This window comes from Antedon mediterranea, chromosome 2, assembly GCF_964355755.1.
Source record: "Antedon mediterranea chromosome 2, ecAntMedi1.1, whole genome shotgun sequence".
Classification (NCBI taxonomy): Eukaryota; Metazoa; Echinodermata; class Crinoidea; order Comatulida; family Antedonidae; genus Antedon; species Antedon mediterranea.
The window spans coordinates 40,895,971-40,922,303 of NC_092671.1; the positions used below are offsets into that span (position 1 = coordinate 40,895,971).

At 37.7% G+C, this 26,333-nt stretch overlaps 4 protein-coding genes across 6 annotated transcripts; 1 reads left to right on the top strand and 3 right to left on the bottom strand.

Moving 5' to 3' along the window:
* Positions 1-199: 199 nt before the first annotated feature.
* Positions 200-6,184, top strand: LOC140041149 (protein phosphatase 2C-like domain-containing protein 1). Of its 3 annotated transcripts, none has more exons than XM_072087575.1 (4): positions 200-372; positions 3,455-4,559; positions 4,913-5,083; positions 5,402-6,183. In XM_072087575.1, the coding sequence occupies exons 2-4, from the start codon at positions 3,467-3,469 to the stop codon at positions 5,995-5,997; spliced, it is 1,860 nt and encodes a 619-aa protein (XP_071943676.1). In that variant the 5' UTR covers positions 200-372; positions 3,455-3,466; the 3' UTR covers positions 5,998-6,183. The 3 variants fall into 3 exon arrangements, with proteins under 3 accessions (XP_071943676.1, XP_071943675.1, XP_071943677.1); XM_072087574.1 differs by having other exon boundaries at positions 204-257; positions 5,402-6,184; XM_072087576.1 differs by lacking the exon at positions 200-372 and adding an exon at positions 379-401 and having other exon boundaries at positions 5,402-6,184.
* A 12,663-nt stretch (positions 6,185-18,847) lies between these two features.
* Positions 18,848-19,842, bottom strand: LOC140039473 (uncharacterized). The gene is made up of 2 exons (XM_072085076.1): positions 19,237-19,842; positions 18,848-19,000 (listed from the first exon to the last, which is right to left on the bottom strand). Exons 1-2 carry the CDS (start codon positions 19,840-19,842, stop codon positions 18,848-18,850), a joined length of 759 nt encoding a protein of 252 aa, XP_071941177.1.
* A 302-nt stretch (positions 19,843-20,144) lies between these two features.
* Positions 20,145-22,013, bottom strand: LOC140039474 (uncharacterized). Its single transcript, XM_072085077.1, has one exon. The coding sequence runs from the start codon at positions 22,011-22,013 to the stop codon at positions 20,145-20,147; it is 1,869 nt and encodes a 622-aa protein (XP_071941178.1).
* A 1,394-nt stretch (positions 22,014-23,407) lies between these two features.
* LOC140039475 (uncharacterized) lies at positions 23,408-24,070 on the bottom strand. Its single transcript, XM_072085078.1, has one exon. It carries the CDS (start codon positions 24,068-24,070, stop codon positions 23,408-23,410), a length of 663 nt encoding a protein of 220 aa, XP_071941179.1.
* Positions 24,071-26,333: the final 2,263 nt, after the last annotated feature.

Genomic DNA, 26,333 nt, shown 5'->3' on the forward strand with positions numbered 1-26,333 from the left:
CAAATAAAATACGATATATATATGATGACGTATTAGATATCTACACATGCGTAGAAGAACTCCTGGATTGGTACGACGGTGAAGCGCGCCCCCCCCCCCCCCCCGAGAACTGTTGTTGTTATGGAAACTCACAACAACAACATTGAGGGCGTAAAATATGCCCATTATTATTATTATTATTATGCGTGGTGGTTGGGGTGGCGTGGATTAAATCTGTGATGGGAGGAGGGAGAGCGAAACCGCCGATCGACTCTGTGGTGTGTGACCGGCCTAGCCTATATAATTTTAAACCATCACCACCGCAAAAAGAATATTTTGTGACTGAACCTGCTAAATCTACGCCTAGTTACTAGAGTATCAATACTTTTAAAGGTACTTCATTCAAGCAAGCGTTCAATCAAGTACTTACAAAAATAAGAAGAAGAAGCCTGCCTGAAAAGGAAGGCTAAATTAGATTAGTTAGGCCTACACTACAGGCTAGGTAGGGTCTAGCCTAGGCTATATACTAGACTAGAGCCTAGGCCTGTAGACATACGAGGCCTAGGCTAGGAGCCTATATATAATTATATAGGCCTAGGCCTACTATATGACCTAGGCCTAGCTAAGCCTATAGGCCCTAGTAGGCTAGTAGGCCAGGCTTAACTAGCCTAGCTAGGCCTAGCGCCTAGGCCTATAGCTAGTATTGTTATTATTAATTTTAATAATAATAATAACAGGCGCGCCTGCGTTATGGTAGGCCTAGCCTAGCCTCTAGGCCTAGGCTACTAGGATTACGGTCGAAGCGGCCGCCAACCAATTAACCAAATAAATTTATTTATTTAATATCCTAAATTATTTATACCTTCAGATATATAAATATTGATCAATTTAAAATGAGTTTTAAATACTAAAATAAGATGCAAGTGTCTGTACGGTACGGTAATTAATTACGCGAATTTCTGCTAATAACTACATGGCCGGCTGTAGAAGGTCGTGTTTTCGTCCCCATGTTGCTTTATTGAAAACACAAACAATGTATTACAATGGAATAACACTTAATGTATAACACACCCTATTACTAATCAATAAAAAAACAAGATTCGATAGTACACAGTGTAAATGAGATATAAAGATTCGGCAATACCGTACGTAAATTATTATTGCAATACTGTATGAAGATTCGATAGTATGTAAATGAGATATAAAGATTCGGCAACCCCGTACGTAAATTAGTATATTGCAATACTGTATAAAGATTCGATAGTAAAGTAAACGAGATATAAAGATTCGGCAATACCGTACGTAAATTATTATTGCAATACTGTATGAAGATTCGATAGTAAAGTAAACGAGATATAAAGATTCGGCAATACCGTACGTAAATTATTGCAATACTGTATGAAGATTCGATAGTAAAGTAAACGAGATATAAAGATTCGGCAATACCGTACGTAAATCATTATTGCAATACTGTATGAAGATTCGATAGTAAAGTAAACGAGATATAAAGATTCGGCAATACCGTACGTAAATTATTATTGCAATACTGTATGAAGATTCGATAGTAAAGTAAACGAGATATAAAGATTTGGCAATACCGTACGTAAATTATTCCAATACTGTATGAAGATTCGATAGTATGTAAATGAGATATAAAGATTCGGATTCGTACGTAAATTATTAATGCAATACGTATGTATAAAGATTCGATAGGAGAGTGCTCGAGAAACGTCGGGTTACTTCAACGTTATTTTTTCACTTCAACGTTATTTTTTCCCTTCACTGCCAATATTTAAAAAAAAAGAGATATAAATAAATAAATAGTAAATGAGATATAAAGGTTCAATAGTACGTAGATTATGATACAAACGTAAATTATTAATGATTCGATAGTATATGTAAATATATTTAGTTAGTTAATATTAAAATACAAATAAAATATACATTAATTTATCGGCAAACTTAATTTTTATAGAAATATAAAGATTCAATAGTTCATGATTTGGCTTATATTTATTGGTTTGACCATACATACAGCTGTAACTCAACTGGCCATAGGCCATGGTGTTGACAACGACAATCAAAGATTAAAGCGCACATGGCGTTCCATACAAATGACGATATTAAACTGGCGGCCGCTTTGCTTGGCGGCCGCTTCGACCATACTCCGGCTACTATACTAGGCTAGCCTAGATATGATGCCTGGACCTGGTGCACACCTAGGCCTAGAGCTATTAATGGCTGAGCCAAAGTAACACTTTGCTCACAGTGTGTTCCGGGGATTTCATGAAAAAAAAAAATCATGTTTTCACTTATAAAATGACAAAATAAATGGTTAAATTCAACCAAAAATCTATTGGCTGGCAGACAATTTGACCATTTTTTGCTTTAAATGACATTTTTAAAGGTAAATACATTTTTTTTTTATCCATTAGTCAAAGTGGATAACTATTATATTACATTAAAATTGAATATACAAAAAAAAAATGTTTTAAGAATTATTTTTTTAGGGGACAATACATCTTTAAATAAAACATTAAATTTTAAAGTTACTACTGTATTTGTTTTCTTTATTATTTTGCAGAATTTTAATGATTCTTCCATTTTTCGATACCTTTTTCATTGACGCGTACGTAACTAAAGTTTTTGTAATGCTTGAGCACTCGTAGATCGATTTGTTTACAAATTGGGTAGTTGCGTTAAAAGTTAATGTCTGCACGGTACTGCAAAAACTTCCTATTATTTACTTTTATTGCACTTTTTTTAATCGAAGAGCATTCATAGCTGCTAAATACCTAGCTTGTATTTATCATGAAATCAAATTTACAATACTCTCTGGACATTAAAAAAACAAATAATTGGTAAATATTTTGAAATAAGATGGGATGTAGCTGTCGTACCAATGCCAAGGATACATTCATTCTGGTATCATCCAGTACAACAGGAAGTCGAGAAGATAATAACTTATTTTGAATTTTTTCGGCGTTTCCAAATAATTATACTTTTTGATGTCTTTTTGATGTTTTTATATGAATGGCTGTTCTATCTTTTTATTGTATTTATATTGTGTATACATTTTCTATGACGAGCAATGAATTCCTTTTTGAGGTTCAATAAAAGTTATCTTATCTTATTATTATATTCAAAATAAGGGGGAAAATGATGTAGTGTAGGGAGTTTAGTTAACAATGCCTAGTTCACATGGTGTAGGTAATAAGCCAAGCTATCATAACAATAATGATTAATATATCTACTGTAGGCCTATCTAGTAGTGGTACTAGAGGCTATAGCAGGTCTGGTATAGTAATACATATTACTTTACAATATCATGATTTAACAGAGTTAACTAACCATGTAGTACTTTTTATCCGCTTTCAGTGAGTGGCCTACTGATTTTGTTTGGCTAGTAGTAGGCCTACTAACCCATAGGTAAATTTTATTATATAATAATTTAATATTATTTTTATCAACATAGGTTAAAGTCAAAATGAGCAGTTCATCGTCTGTTTCCGTTGAAAATGGAATCAAAACACCGATAGACAAAACTATACCTTACCATCTGACAGATAGGCCTGTAAACACAGAAATACAACAACCGCAAACAGACATTACCGTTGTTTGTAAAATGTGTGAAAAACGTATCAAAATTAGAAAATTACAAGAACATCGTACATACCATAATGCATTGTTAACACTAGGTTACCATGAAAACAAAAAACCACCAAATGTGGAATTGCTACTAAGACGTCGGCAGCATTTAATCAAGAAATTGTCGAAATATTCTAATATGATCACCATACAGAGAATAAATGATGCTTTTGAATTTGTAAAGTCAGTAATGCAGGGTACATATGATAATCTACGTGAAGTGACAGAGCCAGTTGTTGTAGATTGTGTAGGCCAGCCTTTAAACTGTAGTGCATCATGCATACATGCTATGAGTTTCTGTTCTGATGCTAATGAACGTTGGAAGTCCAAAATGGAAGATACTTGCATATTCCAAGACTTCTTTGGGAATGATATGAATAAGTGTTTTTTTGCAGTTTATGATGGTCATAATGGTAGATTTGCAGCTGATATTGTAGCATATGATTTTCATCATTTCCTTTTGAATGAAATGATTCGATTTGATCCTAAAACCACTTGCAGGTGTACTGTAAACCATGCTGGAAAAATTGAAATTGAAGAATATGATAGAAAGCCATTACAAAATATTCGGAAGGATAGTATAAGGCACATTCTTCATGAAGAAGGTGTAAATATTATCCAGCAAATTATGCACACCTGTGATGAAAATATTCAACACTTAAAAAACATTGATAGGAGGATAAAACGTTCTAAAAAGAAGTGTGTAAAAAATCCATTTGCAGAAAAGATGGGGTTAGCTTTTAACAGAGCCTATATCCACGCAGATGACATGTTAAAGTTTGGTGTTGATGAAATGTCTCGTGTAAGATGGAGTGGTTGTTCAGCTCTAACTTGTGTTATTGAAAGTACATCAGAATTGGATGAATTAACAGATGTAGATAGTCCACCTGGAATGCCACAGAAAAAGGGAGTCATATATATTGCAAATTCAGGTTTATTTATTTTCTTGGTTATTATTATAGTATTGAGTAGTTGGTTTGTTTGGTTAAGATTTGGGGGGTTTTTTTTTTGCTGCTGTTACTTTAAGATTTAGCATACATAAATGCACTTGATATCAAGCATTAAAAAAAGTTATTTTTTTGTTTTGAATTTATGATAAATCTTAGAATTATATAAAAACATGCAAGTTGTTATATATGATGTCATGCCGATGATAACCTAAAAAGCTTCTTAATTTTGGCAAATTCTGTGCTTGATATTTATACTTTCAAGTTCAGTTTGTTGTTTATTTGAGCAGATAATTTATACCAAGAAACCCACATTTTTTTACATTTAATTTGTTTAGGTAATGTACATGCAGTTTTATGCAGGAATGGTAAAGCATACAAACTAACAAGAGACCACACATTAAATAATGCAAATGAAATAAACAGAGTTAAAAAAGCTGGTGCTGAAGTTCATACTAGTCAAAAAGGTGCTAGAGTGAATGGTATACTGGAGACAACTAGAGGTTTTGGTATGTATACTCTAATTATCGGGTGATTGCAGAGTGGGTGAGGGCGAGCATACCCCTTCTTCCCCAAACTTACTATATTAGAATCTATAATACTAACATGGGTACGGTAAGCTTGACATGCCAAAGGTCGAAAATGTATCTAAAATGTAATTATGTATTAAATATCCGGAAATTTGCACATTTGCTATTTCCAAAGGCATGTGTAAATATTTCTTGAGTGAGAATTGTCTATTTTTTTAGGGTGACCCTATTGCACTGTCTCCAGGTACTGTATGGTTACTTTTGTTGTAATTTTAAAGTTAATAATTGTAATTTCAGGAAATCATGGCGACCAAGAATTAAAAAAAGCAGTCATAGTTGATCCATATACCACCTCCGTCACAGTCGACCAGTATGCAGAATTTCTAATTATAGCTAGCAATGGTTTATGGGAAGTTTTGTCAGAAGATGAGGCTGTCTCTATTATCTATGAAATGATGCCAAGTGCTGAAATGTCTTGCTCACTACCTGATCATTTGAACAAACTTACAAAGTCTATGAAATCAACCATGCAGTTATTTTCCAGTAACAATGAACAGTATACAGAAAAAAGCGATAGAAATGAAAACCATGACAAATTGGCTACATTGGAAAATAATATTATTGATACATGTTTAGAAGAAGATGTAGGCACAGATTTTGGAAGTTTAATGTCTACACTGACGACGGAAAATGATAGAATTGAAGCAGACATTGCGACAGTGACAGAAATGCAAATGATGTATGCTCAGTCACATATGTATCTTTCAGAAGAAGAAAGGTACAGAGATCTTTCCAAGAACATGAGTGAACGACTTGTAGAAGCTGCATTATTAGCTGGTAGTCGTGATAATATTACAGTTATGCTGATTCTTCTTCCTGGCTGTAAAATATAGAATTTGTGTGTTATGCTGCATTAGTATAAAATAATACATAAAGTGTTCTCACAAAAGAAGTACGTTAAAGTGTATATACATGTGCACATGATATAAATTTGACACTGTTTGATTTTAAATGAAATGATGTATATTATTATAAATTAGTTATAATGTATTAAATTAAATAATGCAAAATATGCTACACTGTGATGATGTTATTTATTCATTTGAAATCTACTTTGTTTGGCTATTTATAGCATTTAGGTATACTTTTTGACACAAAACATGAAAGTGCACAGAATAGCCTAAAATCGCATTTGATTTCATTTCAGGCAATTTTTAGCATTTCGATAACACTTAAGTTGACAAAAAAACACAGAACATGGTAATTCGATACATTTTAGGCCATTTTGGAAACTACTCGGAACTACACGGAACTACTCGGATCTTCTCGGAACTTCTTGGAACTTCTCGGTACTTCTCGGAACTAATCGGAACTACTCCGAAATACTCCGAAATACTCGGGACTACTCGGAACTAATCGGAACTAATCGGAACTACTCGGAACTACTCGGAAATACTCTGAATTATCGGGACTACTCGGAACTTCTCGGAACTACTCGGAACTTCTCGGAACTACTCGGAACTTCTCGTCACTACTCGGAACTACTCGGAATTACTAGAAAATACTCGGAAATACTAGAAAAATACTCGGAACTACTCGGAACTACTTGGAACTGCACGGGACTACTCGGGACTACTTGTAACTACTCGGTACTACTCGGAACTACTCGAAACTACTCGAAACTACTCGGAACTACCCGGAACTTCCCGGAACTTCTCGGAACTTCTCAGATACTACTTCGAACTATTCGGACCTACTCGGAACTACTCGGAACTTCTCGGAACTACTCGGAACTACTCGGAAATTCTCGGAACTATTCGGAACTATTCAAAACTACTCGTCAAAATTCGGAACTACTCCGAAATACTCCGAAATACTCGGGACTACTCGGAACTACTCGGAACTAATCGGAACTAATCGGAACTAATCGGAACTACTCGGAACTTCTCGGGACTACACGGGACTACTCGGAAATACTCTGAATTATCGGAACTACTCGGAACTTCTCGGAACTACTCGGAACTTCTCGGAACTACTCGAAACTTCTCGTCACTACTCGGAACTACTAGAAAAATACTCGGAAATACTAGAAAAATACTCGGAACTACTCGGAACTACTCGGAACTGCACGGGACTACTCTGGACTACTTGTAACTACTCGGTACTACTCGGAACTACTCGAAACTTCTCAGATACTACTTCGAACTATTCGGACCTACTCGGAACTACTCGGAACTTCTCGGAACTACTCGGAACTTCTCGGAACTATTCGGAACTATTCAAAACTTCTCGGAACTACTCGTCAAAATTCGGAACCACTCGGAACTACTCGGAAATTCTTGGAACTATTCGAAACTACATGTCAATATTCGGAACTACTCGGAACTTCTCGGAACTATTCAAAACTTCTCGGAACTACTCGTCAAAATTCCAAACTATTCGGAACTACTCGGAAATTCTTGGATCTAATCAAGACTACTCGGGTTTATTTGGAACTACTCGGAACTACTCGGAACTTCTCGGGACTACTCGGGACTTCTCGGGACTACTCAGGACTTCTCGGAACCACTCGGAACTACTCGGAACTTCTCGAATCGGAACTTATCGGAACTACTCGGATCTACTCGATACTACTCGGAACTACTAGGAACTATTCGTAACTTCTCGGAACTACTCGGAACTACTCGTAAATACTCGGAACTTCTCGGAACTACTCAGAACTTCTCGGAACTACTCGATACTACACAATACTACACGATACTACTCGGAACTACTCGGAACTTCTCACCACTACTCGGAACTTCTCACCACTACTCAGAACTACTTGGAACTACTCGGAACTACTTGGAAATACTCGGAAACACTCGGAACTACTCGGAACTACTGTGAACGTCTAGGAACTACTCGGAATTACACGGAACTACTCGGAACTTCTCGCCACTACTCGGAACTAATCGGAACTACTCGGAAATACTCGGAACTTCTCGCCACTACTCGGAACTACTCGGAACTTATCGGAACTTCTCGAAACTTCTCGGAACTCCTCGGAACTACTCGTCAATATTCGGAACTACTGGGAAGTACTCGGAAATACTCGGAACTTTTCGGAACTACTCAGAACTTCTCGGAAATATTTGGAACTATTCGGAACTACTCGGAACTTCTCGGAACTTTTCGGAAATACTCGGGACTACACTGGACTTCTCGGAACTACTCGGAAATTCTCGGAACTATTCGAAACTTCTCAGAACTTCTCGGAACCTATCAGAACTTATCGGAACTACTCGGAGCTACTCGATACTACTCGGAACTTCTCGGAACTACTCTATACTACTCGGAATTGCTCGGAACTGCTCGGACCTTCTCGGAACTACTCGATACTACTCGGAACTACTCGAAACTACTCGAAACTACTCGGAACTACTTGGAAACTACTCGGAACTACTCGGAAACTAATCGTAACTACTCGTAGCTACTCGTAGCTACTCGGAACTTCTCGGAACTTCTCGCCACTACTCGGAACTGATCGGAACTACTCAGAACTTCTATGAACTACTCGGAACTTATCGGAACTACTCGGAACTACTCGTCAATATTCGGAACTACTGGGAAATACTCGGAAATACTTGGAACTTTTCGGAACTACTCAGAACTTCTCGGAAATATTCGGAACTATTTGGAACTACTCGGAACTACTCTGAATTACTCTGAACTTCTCGGAACTTCTCGCCACTACTCGGAACTTCTCGGAACTATTCGTAACTATTCGTTACTTCTCGGAACTACTCGGAACTACTCGTCAATATTCGGAACTACTCGGAACTACTCGGAACTACTCAGAACTTCTCGGAACTTCTCGATACTACACGATACTACTCAGAACTTCTCGGAACTATTCGAAACTTCTCGGAACTACTCATCAATATTCGGAAATACTCGGAACCACTCGGAACTACTCGGAACTTCTCACCACTACTCGTTACTACTCGGAAATACTCGTAAACACTCGGAACTACTGGGAACGTCTAGGAACTACTCTGAACTACTCTGAATTACTCGGAACTTCTAGGAACTTCTCGCCACTACTCGGAAATACTCGGAAATACTCGGAACTACTCAGAACTACTCATCAATATTCAGAACTACTCGGAACTACTCGGAACTACTCGTCAATATTCAGAACTACTCGGAACTACTCGTCAATATTCGGAACTACTGGGAAGTACTCGGAAATATTCGGAACTATTCGGAACTACTCGGTACTACTCGGAACTACTCTGAACTACTCTGAACTTCTCGGGACTACTCGGAACTACTAGGAACTACTCGGAAATTCTCGGAACTTCTCGGAACTATTCGTAACTTCTCGGAACTACTCAGAACTACTCGTCAATATTCGGAACTACTCGGAACTATTCGTAAATACTCGGAACTTCTCGGAACTTCTCGGAACTAATCAGAACTTCTCGGAACTACTTGATACTACACGATACTACTCAGAACTACTCGGAACTTCTCAGAACTATTCCAAACTTCTCGGAACTACTCATCAATATTCGGAACTACTCGGAAATACTCGGAACCACTTGGAACTACTCGGAACTTCTCACCACTACTCGGAATTTCTCACCACTACTCAGAACTACTTGGAACTACTCGGAACTACTCGTTACTACTCGGAATCACTCGTAAATACTCGGAACTACTGGGAACTACTCGGAACTACTCTGAATTACTTGGAACTTCTCGGAACTACTCGGAACTACTCGGAAATACTCGGAAATACTCGGAACTACTGGGAACTTCTAGGAACTACTCGGAACTTATCGGAACTTATCGGAACTTCTCAGAACTACTCGATACTACTCGGAACTTCTCGAAACTGCTCGGAAACTACTCGGAGCTACTCGGAGCTACTCGTAACTACTCGGAGCTACTCGATACTACTCGGAACTACTCGGAACTTCTCGGAACTACTCGGAACTTCTCGAAACTGCTAGGAACTTGCTCTGAACTAATCGGAAACTACTCGGAACTACTCGGAGCTACTCGGAGCTACTTGGAGCTACTCGTAGCTACTCGTTGCTACTCGGATTTACTCGGAGCTACTCGATACTACTTGATACTACTGGGAACCTACTCGGAAACTACTCGGAACTACTCGTAGCTACGAGAGAGCTACAAGATACTACTGGGAACTACTCGGAACTACTCGGATCTACTAGGAACTACTCGGAAATTCTCGTAACTATTCGTAACTATTCGTAACTACTCGGAACTTCTCGGAACTACTCGTCAATATTCGGAACTACTCGTAAATACTCGGAACTTCTCGGAACTTCTCGATACTACACGATACTACTCAGAACTTCTCGGAACTATTCGAAACTTCTCGGAACTACTCATCAATATTCGGAAATACTCGGAACCACTCGGAACTACTCGGAACTTCTCACCACTACTCGGAACTTCTCACCACTACTCGTTACTACTCGGAAATACTCGTAAACACTCGGAACTACTCGGAACTACTGGGAACGTCTAGGAACTACTCGGAACTAATCGGAAATACTCGGAACTTCTCAGAACTTCTCGCCACTACTCGGAACTACTCGGAACTAATCGGAAATACTCAGAAATACTCGGAACTACTCGGAACTTCTCGGAACTACTCAGAACTACTCGTCAATATTCATAACTACTCGGAACTACTCGTCAATATTCGGAACTACTGGGAAGTACTCGGAAATACTTGGAACTTTTCGGAACTACTCAGAACTTCTCGGAAATATTTGGAACTATTCGGAACTACTCGGAACTACTCGGAACTATTCGGAACTTCTCGGAACTTCTCGGAACCTATCGGAACTACTCGGAACTTCTTGGAACTACTCGATCCTGCTCGGAACTGCTCGGAACTACTCGGAAACTACTCGGAAACTACTCTGAAACTACTCTTAACTACTCTTAACTACTCGGAGCTACTCGATACTACTGGGAACTACTCGGAACTACTCAAAACTACTCAGAAATTCTTGGAACTATTCGTAACTACTCGTCAATATTCGGAACTACTCGTAAATACTCGGAACTTCTCGGAACTACACAGAACTACTCAAAACTACTTGGAACTACTCGGAACTATTCGGAACTACTTGGAACTTCTCAGAACTACTCAAAACTTCTCGAAACTTCTTGGAACCTCTCGATACTACTCGGGACTTCTCGGAAATACTCGGGACTACTCTGGACTTCTCGGAAATACTCGGAAATACTCGGAACTACTCGGAACTACTCGGAACTACTCGGAACTTCTTGGAACTACTCGGAACTTCTCGGAACCTATCGGAACTACTCGGAGCTACTCGGAACTTCTCGGAACTACTCGATACTACCCTGGTCAGCCTGGGAAACAATGCCAAGCATCAAGATAACTTATATACTTTTTGAATGGAAAATAATAACAATTTAACACTCCATCATTTTCAATTTTAATTTTTTTAAATTTTTTTTGCTGTTTTCATTCATAATGTCATATTTTTTTTTATCAATATCAGTTAACTTAATTTTAACCAAATGTTAAATTGCAATTTTGATTCTTTTTTTTTTCCTCTCTTTTTTAAGTACGTTAAGTCGTAGTTTTTTGTTTTTGTAACACATATATTTTTTTTTTTTTTGGTATGTACTATGATATAGACTCTAGCACCTCGGAACATGACCGACTAACCAACCTAATTTTTTCACCCTTTTTAAATGATTCTGACAATTTTACTACTAATATTGATCCTGATACACATTTTTAGTCGCGTGGAAGCGACTCTATAGTTCACTATGTCGGTCGGTCGGTCTGTCTGTCGGTCGGTCCGGTATCACTATGCGTTTTATTGCTTTTCTGTACTTTTTGAACTGTTTTGATGTCAACATGTGGGCATTTACGTGAAATTGTGCTATTGTGAATGACGTTAGAGTTGCGCAACGTGATTTACGCGCGATTTAACGATTTTCTCGTATTTAACATAGGTCAAAAACCAAATAACATTTGAAATTGAAACTTTGCAAAAGTTTCATTTATATCAGGCGCTAACTTTCTGTTGAAAAAAAATGTGTGTTTTACACAAAGTTACGCACGCACGCGCATTTAAAATTTTAAAATGCGCAAAATTAATTTTTAATCAACTTTCTACGCGTTTCTTATCATTTTGAGCATGTCAAAAATTCCCATACGCGCGCAAATTTTTACGCGCGCGGTGCGCACGTAGCATTAGATACATACTTTTTTCACGTGATTTATGTTTTTGCAGCCTTTTCTAATAATTTTTCCAACTTTTAAACAATTTCGACTTAAGATTACGTCATACGAGCACGTCGAATTGGATAATTTACGCACGTTTTTGATGAAAAAGTTTGAAAATTCGTCAAAATTATGCCTCTATAGTTCAATATGTCGGTCGGTCTGTCTGTCGGTCCGGTATCACTATGCATTGTAGCACGCGACTTAATGGCTGTTGGCCTTGTTTCTCTAACGACCAAAACTTATCTCAATACTACTACCCCAACTCATTCCCGAATACTAAATCGGACTGCTTTTCTACAATTCATTTTAACTCTAGAAGTATCCTTAAAAACATTGATCAAATTAAACAACTCTTAGAAGCAACAAAGCATCAATTTGATGTCATTGGTGTAAGTGAAACCTGGCTTAAATATGATAACCCTCTTGTACAGCTCCCTAATTACCATTTTACTGCAAATCACAGAGACCATAAAGTCGGTGGTGACGTTGCCATGTATATTCGTGATAGCCTTCAGTATTCCACAAGAAATGACTTGACTCTACACCCCTCCACATGCGAATCAATTTTTATCGAAATTACCAGACCAAATTTAAAAAACATCGTTATTGGAACAGTATATAGGCCCCCCCCCCCCTCTTTTGACCCAAACACATTTTCAGATGAATTAGATTTTGTTCTTTCCACATTATCCAAAGAAAACAAGATTATGTATATCCTTGGCGATTTCAATATTGACATTCTCAAATATGAATTTGATAATGAAGCCCGCCATTTTATAAATTCACTGTTTAGTAACCATTACCTTCCATGTATTCACAAACCATCCCGTATATCTAAAAACACTGCTACTCTGCTTGACAACATTTTTAGTCGCGTGGAAGCGACTCTATAGTTCACTATGTCGGTCGGTCGGTCTGTCTGTCTGTCTGTCGGTCTGTCTGTCTGTCTGTCGGTCCGGTATCACTATGCGTTTTATCGCTTTATGACCTTATCTTGATATCAGTTTAATCTAGCTAAGTCAATTTTTCACAGAATATTCCTTATGGCCAGGAATCGATGTGGTTATGTTTTCACGGTGCGCAATAAAGAATTACGCGGTCTACGCACGATTTAACGAAATCACGTTTGTAATCATATCTTAACAACCATGAATCACAATTAAATAAAATTTGGTACTCATAAATTTCAGGGCATAAATCATCATATGGCAATACAATTATGTGCGTAGCGCATGTAACGCATGCGTACGCGCGCTTAACATTTTCAAAATGTATTTTCGATGAAATAAGAGTACGTTTCAGGCAATTTTAAGCGTTTACAAAATTGCCATGAGTGCGCAGATTTTTGCGCGCGCACTGCGCGTTAAATGTTATTGCGCACTCTTTTTGCCCGATTTCTCTTTTCTTGACTTACTTTTCAACTCGAAATTACGTTATACGAGCACGTCAAAAGTGACAGGCTACGCACGTGTAAATTAAAAAAATATAAATGTTTTTTAACATTTCAACATTTTTAAACATGTTCAGTAATTTCGGTCAGTATAGTTCACTATGTCGGTCGGTCCGTCTGTCTGTCGGTCTGTCTGTCTGTCGGTCTGTTTGTCTGTCGGTCCGGTATCACTATGCATTGTAGCACGCGACTTAATGGCTGTTGGCCTTGTTACAAATCAGTTCGATCATCACAACATAAGTGGTTTACTGTATTGTGATATCTCTGATCATCTTCCTGTTTTCAATATTTCTTTTATTAATAATATTCCAACTGGCTCAAATGGGGAAGAAATTCATGAGTTCAGAAAAATAAACTATACATCCCTGGAAAACTTTCGCATTGATGTGGCTTCACAACAATGGCTTGAAGTTATAAACACTGACGATCCCAACACTGCATATAACAATGGCTTGAAGTTATAAACACTGACGATCCCAACACTGCATATAACAATGGCTTGAAGTTATAAACACTGACGATCCCAACACTGCATATAACAATGGCTTGAAGTTATAAACACTGACGATCCCAACACTGCATATAACAATGGCTTGAAGTTATAAACACTGACGATCCCAACACTGCATATAACAATGGCTTGAAGTTATAAACACTGACGATCCCAACACTGCATATAAACACTGACGATCCCAACACTGCATATAAACACTGACGATCCCAACACTGCATATAAACACTGACGATCCCAACACTGCATATAAACACTGACGATCCCAACACTGCATATAAACACTGACGATCCCAACACTGCATATAAACACTGACGATCCCAACACTGCATATAAACACTGACGATCCCAACACTGCATATAACAATTTTGACAATAAATTAAAATCACTTTATAATAAACACTTTCCCCTCCAAAAATCAAAAAAATAAATAAATAAAATAAAATCCTGGATGTCTAATGGATTGCTAAATTCAGTTAAATATAAACACAAACTTTATTCTAAATTCCTCCACTGTCCTTCTGTCGCCAATGAAAAAACATACAAAAAAATTCGCAATAAACTAAATACTTTGGTCAAACTGGCTAAAAAATTACATTACAAGAAGGACACTTTCATTAAACATAAAAATAATATCAAAGCAACCTGGAAAACCCTCAATTCACTACTCAAAAACCCCAATAATCGAAACTCTGATATCTCTATCAACTGTAAACGGTGAACTGACTAAAGATCCCAATTCAATATGTAATGCTTTTAACAAATACTTTGTAGAAATCGGTCCCTCCCCTTGCTAACAAAATTCCCCATGTCAACAACTCATTTAAAGACTTTCTGCCAAATCCAACTCATAATTCTTTATTTCTTAATCCAGTTGATGAGACGGAAGTTATAAAAATTATCACATCCTTTGAAACAAACAAATCCCCTGACATTGACGATTTTAAAACTAAACCCAATAAATATGTCGCCAATTTGATCTCCTTCCCTTTATCCCATATTTTTAATCTTGTTTTAACTAATGGTGTGTTCCCAGACAGGATGAAGATAGGGCGCGTTACTCCTATTTATAAGTCCGGAAACAAATCTGATCTCTCCAACTATCGTCCTATCTCAATTCTTTCAATTTTCTCGAAAGCCTTGGAGAGAGTGATTTATGAACGTACGTCCTCATTCATAAATAAATACAACATTCTCTACAAAAAACAATTTGGATTCAGAAAAAGCCACTATACTGCATCCGCTCTAATCGACCTAACTAATAAAATTGTTGATGGTTTCGAAGACCGTCACCTCACATTAGGAATTTTTATAGACCTCTCCAAGGCTTTCGATACAATTGATCACAATATTCTCTTATTCAAATTATCTCACTATGGAATCCGTGGCCCTGCATTAAATCTCTTCAAAAGTTACCTCTCTAATCGTGTCCAATGCACAAAACTCTCCAATTCAATCTCTAACTTCAATCATGTAACTTGTGGTGTTCCCCAAGGCTCCTTACTCGGTCCCCTTTTATTTATTCTGTACATTAACAATATCTATCTTTCTTCCCCATTACCTGATTTTTACCTATACGCTGATGACACAACTGTCACTTATTCTCACCCTGAAATCCAAACTCTGTTTAATACTACCAACTCCCAACTAGAGATGTTGTCCCAATACTTTGCTGCTAATAAACTTTCTATAAACCATAAAAAATGTAACTTCATCCTGTTTGGGACTCCCCAGAAGTTAAAAAATGTTGACCCACCACCATACAATATTACCATTGAAAATATAAACATCCCCTCTGTTCAATCAGCAAAATTCTTAGGTGTCCATCTTGACTCTGGCCTGACGTGGAAAACTCATTAGTGTAACTGAAAACAAGATTTCCAAAAGCCTTGGTATTATTTTTCATTTGTCTTCATATTTACCCCCTAATATCCTACGCATCCTGTATTGCTCTATGATTCTTCCCTATTTGAGTTATTGTAATATTGTTTGATGCAACACATACCCCACAAACCTTAATGAATTGCATAACCTCCAAAAGAAGGCTATAAGAATTATATCTGGCGCGCCTCCGCTTTCCCATTCCTCTCATTTATTTTCAAATCTTAATCTCATCAAACTTAATGATATCAATTTAATTCAACAAACCATTATTGTGTACTCTGCCTTAAACAACATCCTTCCTCACCATCTTTGTTATCTATTTACTTCCAATTCCTTCTATCATTCCCATCACACACGTACTAAAAATAAATTATCTATACCCTCCCATAGAACAAATTCTTTCCAACATAACATTCGATACTCTGGACCCACCCTATGGAACAACCTACCACCCTCCATTTTAAAATCTGCTTCCCCTAAGATACTTCTCTCAAAATTAAAAAAATACACCTTTTCTACTTATTAAATTTTTATTATTCGGTCATGTCTCGATCTGCAGTACCAACAGATTTTTTTTTTTCTGTTATTCATATTTTAGATTACGAAATTTATTATGATTTTCTTCAATGCATTTCTTTTCTTTTTTATTTGTGTTAAGGCTCGCCCAACACAAGATGTTACAAAATCTTTCAGGGCTTTTGCCTTCATTTTCTGATATACTTTACAATTCTGTACAATCCTGTTTCTTGTTTTCCTACTGTATGTATTCAGATTTTGTAAATAATGTCTATTGAATTGAATTGAATTGAATTGAACTGCTCGGAACTCCTCGGAACTACTCGGAAACTTCTCGGAACCACTCGGAACTTCTCGGGACCACTCGGAACCACTCGGAAATTCTCGGAACTTCTCGGAACTATTCGTAACTTCTCGGAACTACTCGGAACTACTCGGAACAACTATTAAATACTCGGAACTACTCGGAACTTCTCGGAACTACTTGGAACTTCTCAGAACTTCTCAGAACCACTCGGAGGTACTCGGAGCTACTCGGAACTACTCGGAACTACTCGGAACTACTCACAACTACTCTGAACTTATCGGAACTACTCGGAAATTCTCGGAACTTCTCGGAACTATTTGTAACTTCTCGGAACTACTCGTCAATATTTGGAACTACTCGGAACAACTCTTAAATACTCGGAACTACTCGGATCTTCTCGGAACTATTCGATACTACTCGAAACTACTCGGAACTGCTCGGAACCTGCTCGGAACTTCTCGGAACTACTCGGGACTACTCGGAACTACTCGGAACTACTCGGAGCTACTCGGAGCTACTCGGAACTTCTCGGAACTTCTCGGAACTTCTCGGAACTACTCGGAACTTCTCGGAACTACTCGGAACTACTCGGAACTTCTCGGGACTACTCACAACTACTCGGAACTTTAATTGGTTCTACCAATTAAGTCAGCTGCTGTTGATTCCTTGTTTTAATGTACGCAGCCCTAACAACATACAGAAATTAAAAGAGTAAAATTAATGTTTAAAGTACTTCCTTTAATATGCACCATCCACAATGATGTCAACATTTGCAAAGTAAGTCCAAAACAAAGTAAAATCCCAGAAATATCCAATAGTAATAAAGTGTAAATAATAAACTGTAGAGCAGAGCTGGTAAAAGAAAAATAATGGCTCTTATGCACTTGCACAGACCTGTACCCTTGCACAGGCAAACAACAACTGAGCAGAACACAAGAAAATCAGGACAAAGGAAAACAAAGGAGAAACAGCACACTGTGCACACTTGGCAAATAATATGTAAATGAGAATGCAAATAAGAAATTAACAGAATAAATGAATATTCATAGGGCAGAACCTTCTAGAATAATAGGAACTAAAGTAATATAAAATAAATACATGCACTCTGCAGTAACATTGCTCCCTCAAGGACGTAAAGTAATTACATTAACATTGAAATCCTTGTAAATTAAATATAAAAGTTCTTGTTGAAATATAACATAAGTTCTTCTCAACAAAAAAAGTTCATTGTTTACAAAATACTCAAAAGTTCTAATGCATATCCAAATAAAACGTTCATATGAAAATTAACAAATTTCTTGATTCCATTTTCTCAATACGCATCAAACGGTTGGCTGCCTGACTGGGATTGGACCACTTCAAGAATCACTAGCCACTAACAAGATCAACTTGTGAATAGGTCGTTCGTAATGACCACTCTGATGACGAAGTTTGACCTTCCTTACGAGATCATCCTTGCTCTTCATCACTTCCACAATTCGACCAAGCTTCCAATCATTGCGTGGTGCATTTTCATCCTTGATTATTATACTGTAATTTTTTATCCTAAATTATATAATTATATATTCTAGGTTATTTTTATTTTTTTAGTAATGTGTTTTGTTGTGGGTCCCTACGAGACAAGTTTTTAACTTCTAGAAGGGATCCATGATAATAATGACTACCAATTACTGCTTTATCTATGTTCACTTTAATATCTTTTTTCTATTTTGTATATATTCATTCATTATTATCTAAAAATAAATATTATCTGAACTTATCTGATGATAACTATGTCACCTATACAAAAATTCCTTCTAGAGACGTTCCACGTTTGTCTGGTTTGAAGAGTGCTGAGATACTTGTTACGCCACCGATGCCAAAACTGATTGGCCATAAACTGGACCCGCCGCCATCTACTTCGGCAATATATATCACTTGCCTGGAATTCGCCTGGTGGTGGTAACAGAATATTTGACTTCATTGTCAATAAGTGATTCGGTGTGAGTGCTTCTGGAGCTGTAGGATATGAAAGATTGTTTACAGTTAAAGGACGTGAATTTACAATACTCTGTACCTCACACAAATATGTGCGAAAAGTTTCGTCACACAGATGATCTCCACAGCTATTCAATAATGGTGTCAACGCACTGCGCACAGTCCTTATTTGACGCTCCCATATGACTTACTGAGGGAACATTAAGTATCCATCTGCATTGCCGGTCACGTAGAAAGTTTTGCACTTTAGAGAACTCGTTGATCGCCCCAACAAAATTTGTTCCCTGGTCTGATCGCATCTGGTACACAGGACCTCTTATGCTTAAGAAACGTCGTAAGGCGTTTATGAATGAATTTGTTTCTAGTGAGTTGACTGATTCAAGATGTATAGCCCTAGACGCCATACAAGTAAATAATACACCATATCTCTTGACTCGACTCCTTCTCTCTTTGATAATAAATGGGCCAAATAAATCAACTCCACAATATGTAAATGGAGGCGATTCCGACAGTCTATCAATAGGTAAGTCGGCCATTTTTTGGGCACCTAGTTGACCTCTGGATCGTCCACATGTCACACATTTTCGTAAGTATTGCGAGACAGCGGATACTGCGCCGATCAACCAGAAACCACATTGTCTTAGACTGTTTAACGTGGCACTTATGCCCATATGGTTTACTTTCTTGTGCAGGTGGTGATCAACAAGAAGAGTCATTAAAGGTGAGTATTTTGGTATGATTATAGAATGTTTTATTTCCATAGGCATAGGTGAATAATGTTTTTTTGCTGCAGTCATTAATCTTGTCTTAACTTAAGGTTTAAAAGTCGAGCAATCACTATCTTTACCATTTTCCATTTGGAGAACTTCTTAATTTTCTACCAATCACATCATTCTGACTTGTAATTACAGCTGTGACAGCAAACGAGCGTTTAAATTCTGAGGAAACAAGTTTTGTTGCTTATATTGAAAATATTCTTTTTTCCAAATCAATAATTAGTAAAAACTAACCTTGACAGTTTCGGACAGCTTCAGAAATAATGACGATCTATCATCGAACAGACTGACCTCTAGAGGGCCTATTCTGTTTAATGACCGGTTCATACACGTGACTGAGTTGGTGGGTGCCCTCGTCTCTGTTGATGATTTTGGTTTCCTCGTCTGCGGATCCAGATGGCTTCTCTGATGCGTCGGTTGTTTGTATCTGGTTCCCTGTCGATGATTTTAGGTTGTGTCCAGTCTATTATGTGATTTAACTTGACGGCATGATCTGCTATAGCTGATTTGCTCAGTTCATTTTTTGATTCTCTATGTGATTGACGAGTGAAGTTCTTTCTCTGTTGGGTTATCTTTTCTGTTTCTTTTCTATGTTCTTTTAACCTTGTGCCAAAACAACGACCCGTTTCTCCAATGTAGGTGTGATCACAATTAGAACATGAGATTTCGTAGACGCAATTAGCCACTTTCAATTTGTCAACTTGGTCTTTTGGGTGGACAAGTAGTTGGCGTAATGAAGTGTGGGGTTTCATAGCTGTGTTGATGCCAAACTCCTTAAACACTTTGCTAACTCGCTCCGAAAGTCCTGCTACATAAGGGACGACTACAAATCCTTTGATTTCCGTGGTGTTTTCTTTCTTCTTGGATGTTACTTTTTTATTTTCTTTCATTTTTTTCTTTACTTGGTTGAATGACCACTTAGGATAGCCACATCTGGAAAGGGCTGATGTTATATTGGCCTCTTCTGTATTACGATCTGCATCCCTAGTGACAATGGAATTCATACGGTCAAATAGTGTTCTGATTATTCCCAGTTTTTGATGATGTACAGGAGGATGGTGAGAATCAAAATGTAGGTACTGGTCCGTATGTGTCGGTTTTCTATATACTAAAAGTTTGACAGATCCATCTGGTTTTCTAATGATGAGAGAATCGAGGAAAGGGATCTTGTTTTCATATTCTTTCTCATAGGTGAACTTTATGGTGCCAGCTGGGTCAGATGAATTGAGATGTTGTGTGAGATTTTCAACTTGGTCTTGTTTAACAATTTCAAGAACGTTATCCACGTAGCGTTTCCATAACCGAAGTTTACATTCTAAGGGTACTGACGCTATAGCTTTCTGTTCTAGAAATTCTAAATACAGGTTCGCTACAATGGGAGAGACTGGGCTCCCCATGGCTGCCCCAAATATTTGTTGGTAAATAATCCCTCGGAATGTAAAATAGGTGGTAGTTAGGACGAACTTTAATAACTCCATGATGTCATCTATGTCCAATAGTGTTCTGTTTTTAAGGTCATTATACTCTTGTAGTCGAGATGTTACGACGGTCAGGGAATCTTCTATTGGAATGTTGGTAAACAGAGAAACAACATCATGGGAATTGAAAATTTCATCCTCCTCTATCATGACTTCCGTAAGTTCTTGAGCTAAATGTTTTGAGTTGTTATTGTGATGTTGTGTGCTTCCTACTAAGGGGGAGAGAATATCAGCAACGGCTTTAGCGGTTTCATATGCTATGGATCCTGTATAGTCCACAATAGGTCTAACTTTTTTACCTTCTTTGTGTATCTTAGGTGTAGCGTAAATACGAGGGATGTTTTCTACCGTAGGAAATAGCAAGTAATACTGTCTGTTATTGATCTTATGCTGCTTTTTTAACCTAGTAAGAATGGATACCAACTCACTTTTATACCGGCGGGTAAGATCCTTTTTTAAAACTTCATAGGTTCTTTCATCTGCAAGCATCGTTTTTACAATCTGCTCATATTCTTCTTTATCCATTATGACAGTGGCCTTTCCTTTATCGGCTGGTAAAATAAGAATAGAATCTTCTTTTTTAAGTTGAACAATGGCTTTGCGTTCTTCCTTCGTGATGTTAGGCTTCGGTGTTTTAGCACTACGGAGAATGTTAGCCATACAAACCAGATGAACATTTTCAATCAAGTTTTGTTGCTTCCTTGTCAACGGCATTTTGTCTCAAACATTTTAATTCACCATCCTGCCTCAGAAAATCCGGTCCACCGATCCACTTTGAAGTTGTGAGTAATTTGAGAGTTGTCAGCCCTCGGCTTGCCTCATCACTTGGGTTATCTAAAGAATTGATGTAGTGCCAATCATCAACATTAGTTTGGTCATGAATTTGTTGCACTCGATTACCAACAAACATTTGATACCGTGTAGCTACATTCTCTATGTAACCTAGTACAACTTTACTATCGGTCCAAAAGTAATTCTATTATTGGTACTTTAATATCCATCTCATTCTTCAGGATATGACTGACTAGAGCTGATACCGCTGCTGCATTCAGCTCAATGCGAGGTATCGTAATCTTCTTATTAGCAGGAGTTACCCTGGCCTTGCCAAGCAAAAAGGAGACAACTGCTGCCTTCCCATCTCCATCAATTAATCGCAAGTACGAGCATTGACCGTACGCAGCTTCACTTGCATCTGAAAAATGATGAAATTCTGCGGTCACTGCTTTAAAATTGATTGGTTTATAACAACGTGGTATGCTTAGTGTATTTAAGTTCTGTATGTCTTCGCACCATCTCTCCTATTTGCTCTGCTCGTCGGGACCCAAAGGATCGTCCCAATCAAGATTCTGTGCACAGACACTTTGCAGAATATATATATTTTTATATTAGATGGTTGTGTAATTTTGCTCGTTTTTGATATATATATCTTTGTAAATTTGTAATTGTATATTCTTTATTTTTTTTTAATGCATTTTTGTATATACCGGGCGGTTTAGAATTAATGTTCTTTGCCTATTGTGTTTATATATATATATATATATATATATATATATATATATATATATATATATATATATATATATATATATATATATATATATATATATATATATATATATATATAAACACAAGAGGCAAAGAACATTATATATATATATATTTTTATATTGGATGTTTGTGTAAATTTTGCTCGTTTTTGGTATATTTTTTATGTTTATGTTACTGGACGCAATTCAGTTTTGTACTGCCATGTCTTTGTTTTTAATAAACCAGAATAAATAAATAAAAAAGAACCATCTCTGCAACAATGAGGACAGGAGCGATAAATCCTAACGGATCGTAAATGGAGCATACGGTCTTGAGAACATTTCGTCTGGTAGGGAGATAATTTAGTTGCACCCTAAATTTGAACTCATCACTTTCGATGCACCACGATACGCCTAGCACTCTTTCATTAGGTAGAGTGTCAGACTTTACATTGATGTTATATAATGACTTGCCTCGTTGTCCTTCTGGAATACAGCTGAGAACTTTCCTATCATTTGAGATCCATTTATGCAGTCTCAAACCGGCTTTAGCACATATACCTGTACTATTTTGTATTAAGCTTATTGCTTCATCAGCTGTAGACAGGGACCATCATCGACGTAGAAGTCATTCTTTATGAAGTTTGCTTCTTCTTTTCCATAACATTTTTCGCCATCTTCAGCTGCTCTCTTCAAACCAAAATTAGAGCAACCTGGTGAGCTAGTTGCTCCGAACAGATGAACCATCATTCTATATTCAATTACTTCATTGTTTGGATTATTGTCTTTAAACCACAGGAACCGCAGAAGTTCTCTATCCGCATTAGCAAAAAAGAATTGATGAAACATCCCCTTGATGTCAGCCATTATTGCGACGTTCTCCTGTCTAAACCTCAGCAAAATTCCAAGTAGACTGTTAATTTGGTTCGGACCGGGCAACAAACGTTCATTCAATGATGTACCTTGATACATGGCAGAACAATCAAATACCACTCGTATTTGACCAGGTTTTTTTGGGTGATATATTCCCGTGTGTGGTACATAGTTTATTCTTCCGATAACAGGCTTTGTGTCTTTAGGAACTTCTTCCACTACATCCGTCAGTACATCCTTCATGAAACCAAAATAATCTCTCATGAACTCTGGTTGCTTTGTAAATCGTTTCCTCAGACCGTTGAATCGTTTAACAGCCAATGGTTTATTATCAGGAATATTTACATTTGGTGAACGGAGTGGTAATGGCATCTCGTAATTTCCGTCACTTCTCTGACGAATATTATCAGTTAGGATGTTGAGAAACCTCTTTCGTCAACTGACATGGAAACGCCAACACCTCTATCTGGAAAATCAACTTTCATCATTTTTTTAATGTGAATTGGTGATATTATTTCTTTGTGTAGGAGACCAAACGAAGAGACGTAACATCCTCCGGTTTACAAATGGTGCCAATTATTCCCCAGCCAAGTATAGATTGTTGAGCATATGGATGGTTTTCTTCACCAGCAATAATGTTCCGAGGTCGTAGTACACAGGGCACATTATTTCCTATCAACAAAGCAACTGGAACATCTTGCATATGAGGAACAATTTTATCAGCAATTTGTTTTAGGTGATCCCACTTGCTCGCTACCTCTGGTGTCGGTATCTGTGACCTTTTAGCTGGTATGCTGTCTCTCGTGTAGACGGCTGGTAGAGGTATTACTTCTTTCCTGTCAAAGCTTACTATTTCAAGATCAGCTACCCTCATACAATCTATTAAGGAACATGAAGCATGCATGGTAGAAAGTTTAAGTTGTGCGGGATGAGATTTCACACCCAGTTTACCAACCATATCTTCTTTAATAAAGCAGGTATTGCTTTGTGAGTCTAAGATACAGTAAACCAGTCTTTCGGATATACTACCTCTACCTCTAACCCACACCGGTAAAATCATAGAGTTATCATTGCATACGGTTTCATCTCCGCATACGGTTTCATCTCTGCATACCACAGTGCATTTGCCATCCACACTCGCTAGCTTGTCAAAGTGAAGACAGGATAATTATATGTCCTTTGCTATTACAGTGATGGCATTTCACCTCAGTCTTGCAGTGCGCTGCAAAATGACCACCAGTACCACACTTGAAGCATAATTTTAATGCAAAGATAAATTTCTTCTTTGTATGCACTGGCTGAACTTTAAAGGAATCACATTTGTCTAATGAATGCGAGGACTTACAAAAGGGACATGTAGTAGGTGCCTCACTCTTCTTTTGGTCTGTTTTGATGTTCTCAGTTTCCGTCGGTACATCTGTCTTCAAAGTCAAATGGCTGGATTTTCTCTCTTTGTGGTCTTCCTTTGCATAACGAGAAGAATCCTTCATCTGTCTCGTAGTTTCCAGCATAGGAAGATTAGCTTCTTCTGCCTTATTTGTCAAAAAGACAGCAAATTGCGCAAAGGATGGACATATTTGATTCTTTTGACATGAAGCCCCTATCCCTCTCCATTTGGTCTCAATGTAAATTGGCAACTTATTAAGAATCTTAACATTCTCCGCAGAATAGTTAAGTATGCCTAAATCTGGGATTGTTGACTGAGCAGTTACAATTTCATTGATGTAGTCAGAAAAGTCGCGTAACCCTACGTGATCTCTTCCATTAATCTCGGGCCAGGAATCCAACTTCTTCAGGAACGCCTGTGCTAAAACGGAGCTGTGACCATATCTATTGCGCAACTCTTGCCTAGCCTTCAAGTACGCATTTTCTGTTCCAAGTAACAAGTAGTTCTCCACCAAACTTTTTGGTTTACCATCCAGATGTTGTCTCAGCAGATACAATTTTCCATTAACTGAAACCGCCTTACATTCTATCAGGGAAGAGAATGCTGCTTCCCACGTAAGAAACTTCAGTGGGTTTCCATCAAATTTCTCCACTACAACAGGCGGTAGCTTAAATGAATCGGTAAGTTGACGTAAAATGTTAGTGTCATAAATGGATACTTGATCTGGTCGCACATCAACTGCAGGCCCACCTACAGTAGACGACTGAATAGATACTACAGGTACACTCTTAGAGGATGATATAGAATTTGTGTTAATTGATGAAGTATACATATGTGTCGAAGGTGTACTGCCAGATGACATACACACCGGAACAGGAAGGTAAGTCATTGGTACATTCACTGGTGCTGCACTAAATGGCACGTAAGTACTAGGTACTTCTGACGACGCACACATTGGAACGTAATTTGACGTGGGCTGTATACTCACTGATGCTGTACAAACTGGTAAGTAATTCACAGGTACACCAACTGACGACGCACTAGTAGCGTAAGTTGATGTCGCACACACAGGCACGTAGGTAGAGGTGTAAACTGGAACGTACAGTGATGGTACATCAGTATAAATTGAAGTTGCAGGAACTGTGTACGTCTGAGAAGCTGTAGAATTAATATTGAAATTAGTTGCAGGCATTGCATTTAGAAGCACTAATATTTGGGACCCTGGTAACAGTAGTGTTGCGTACATCT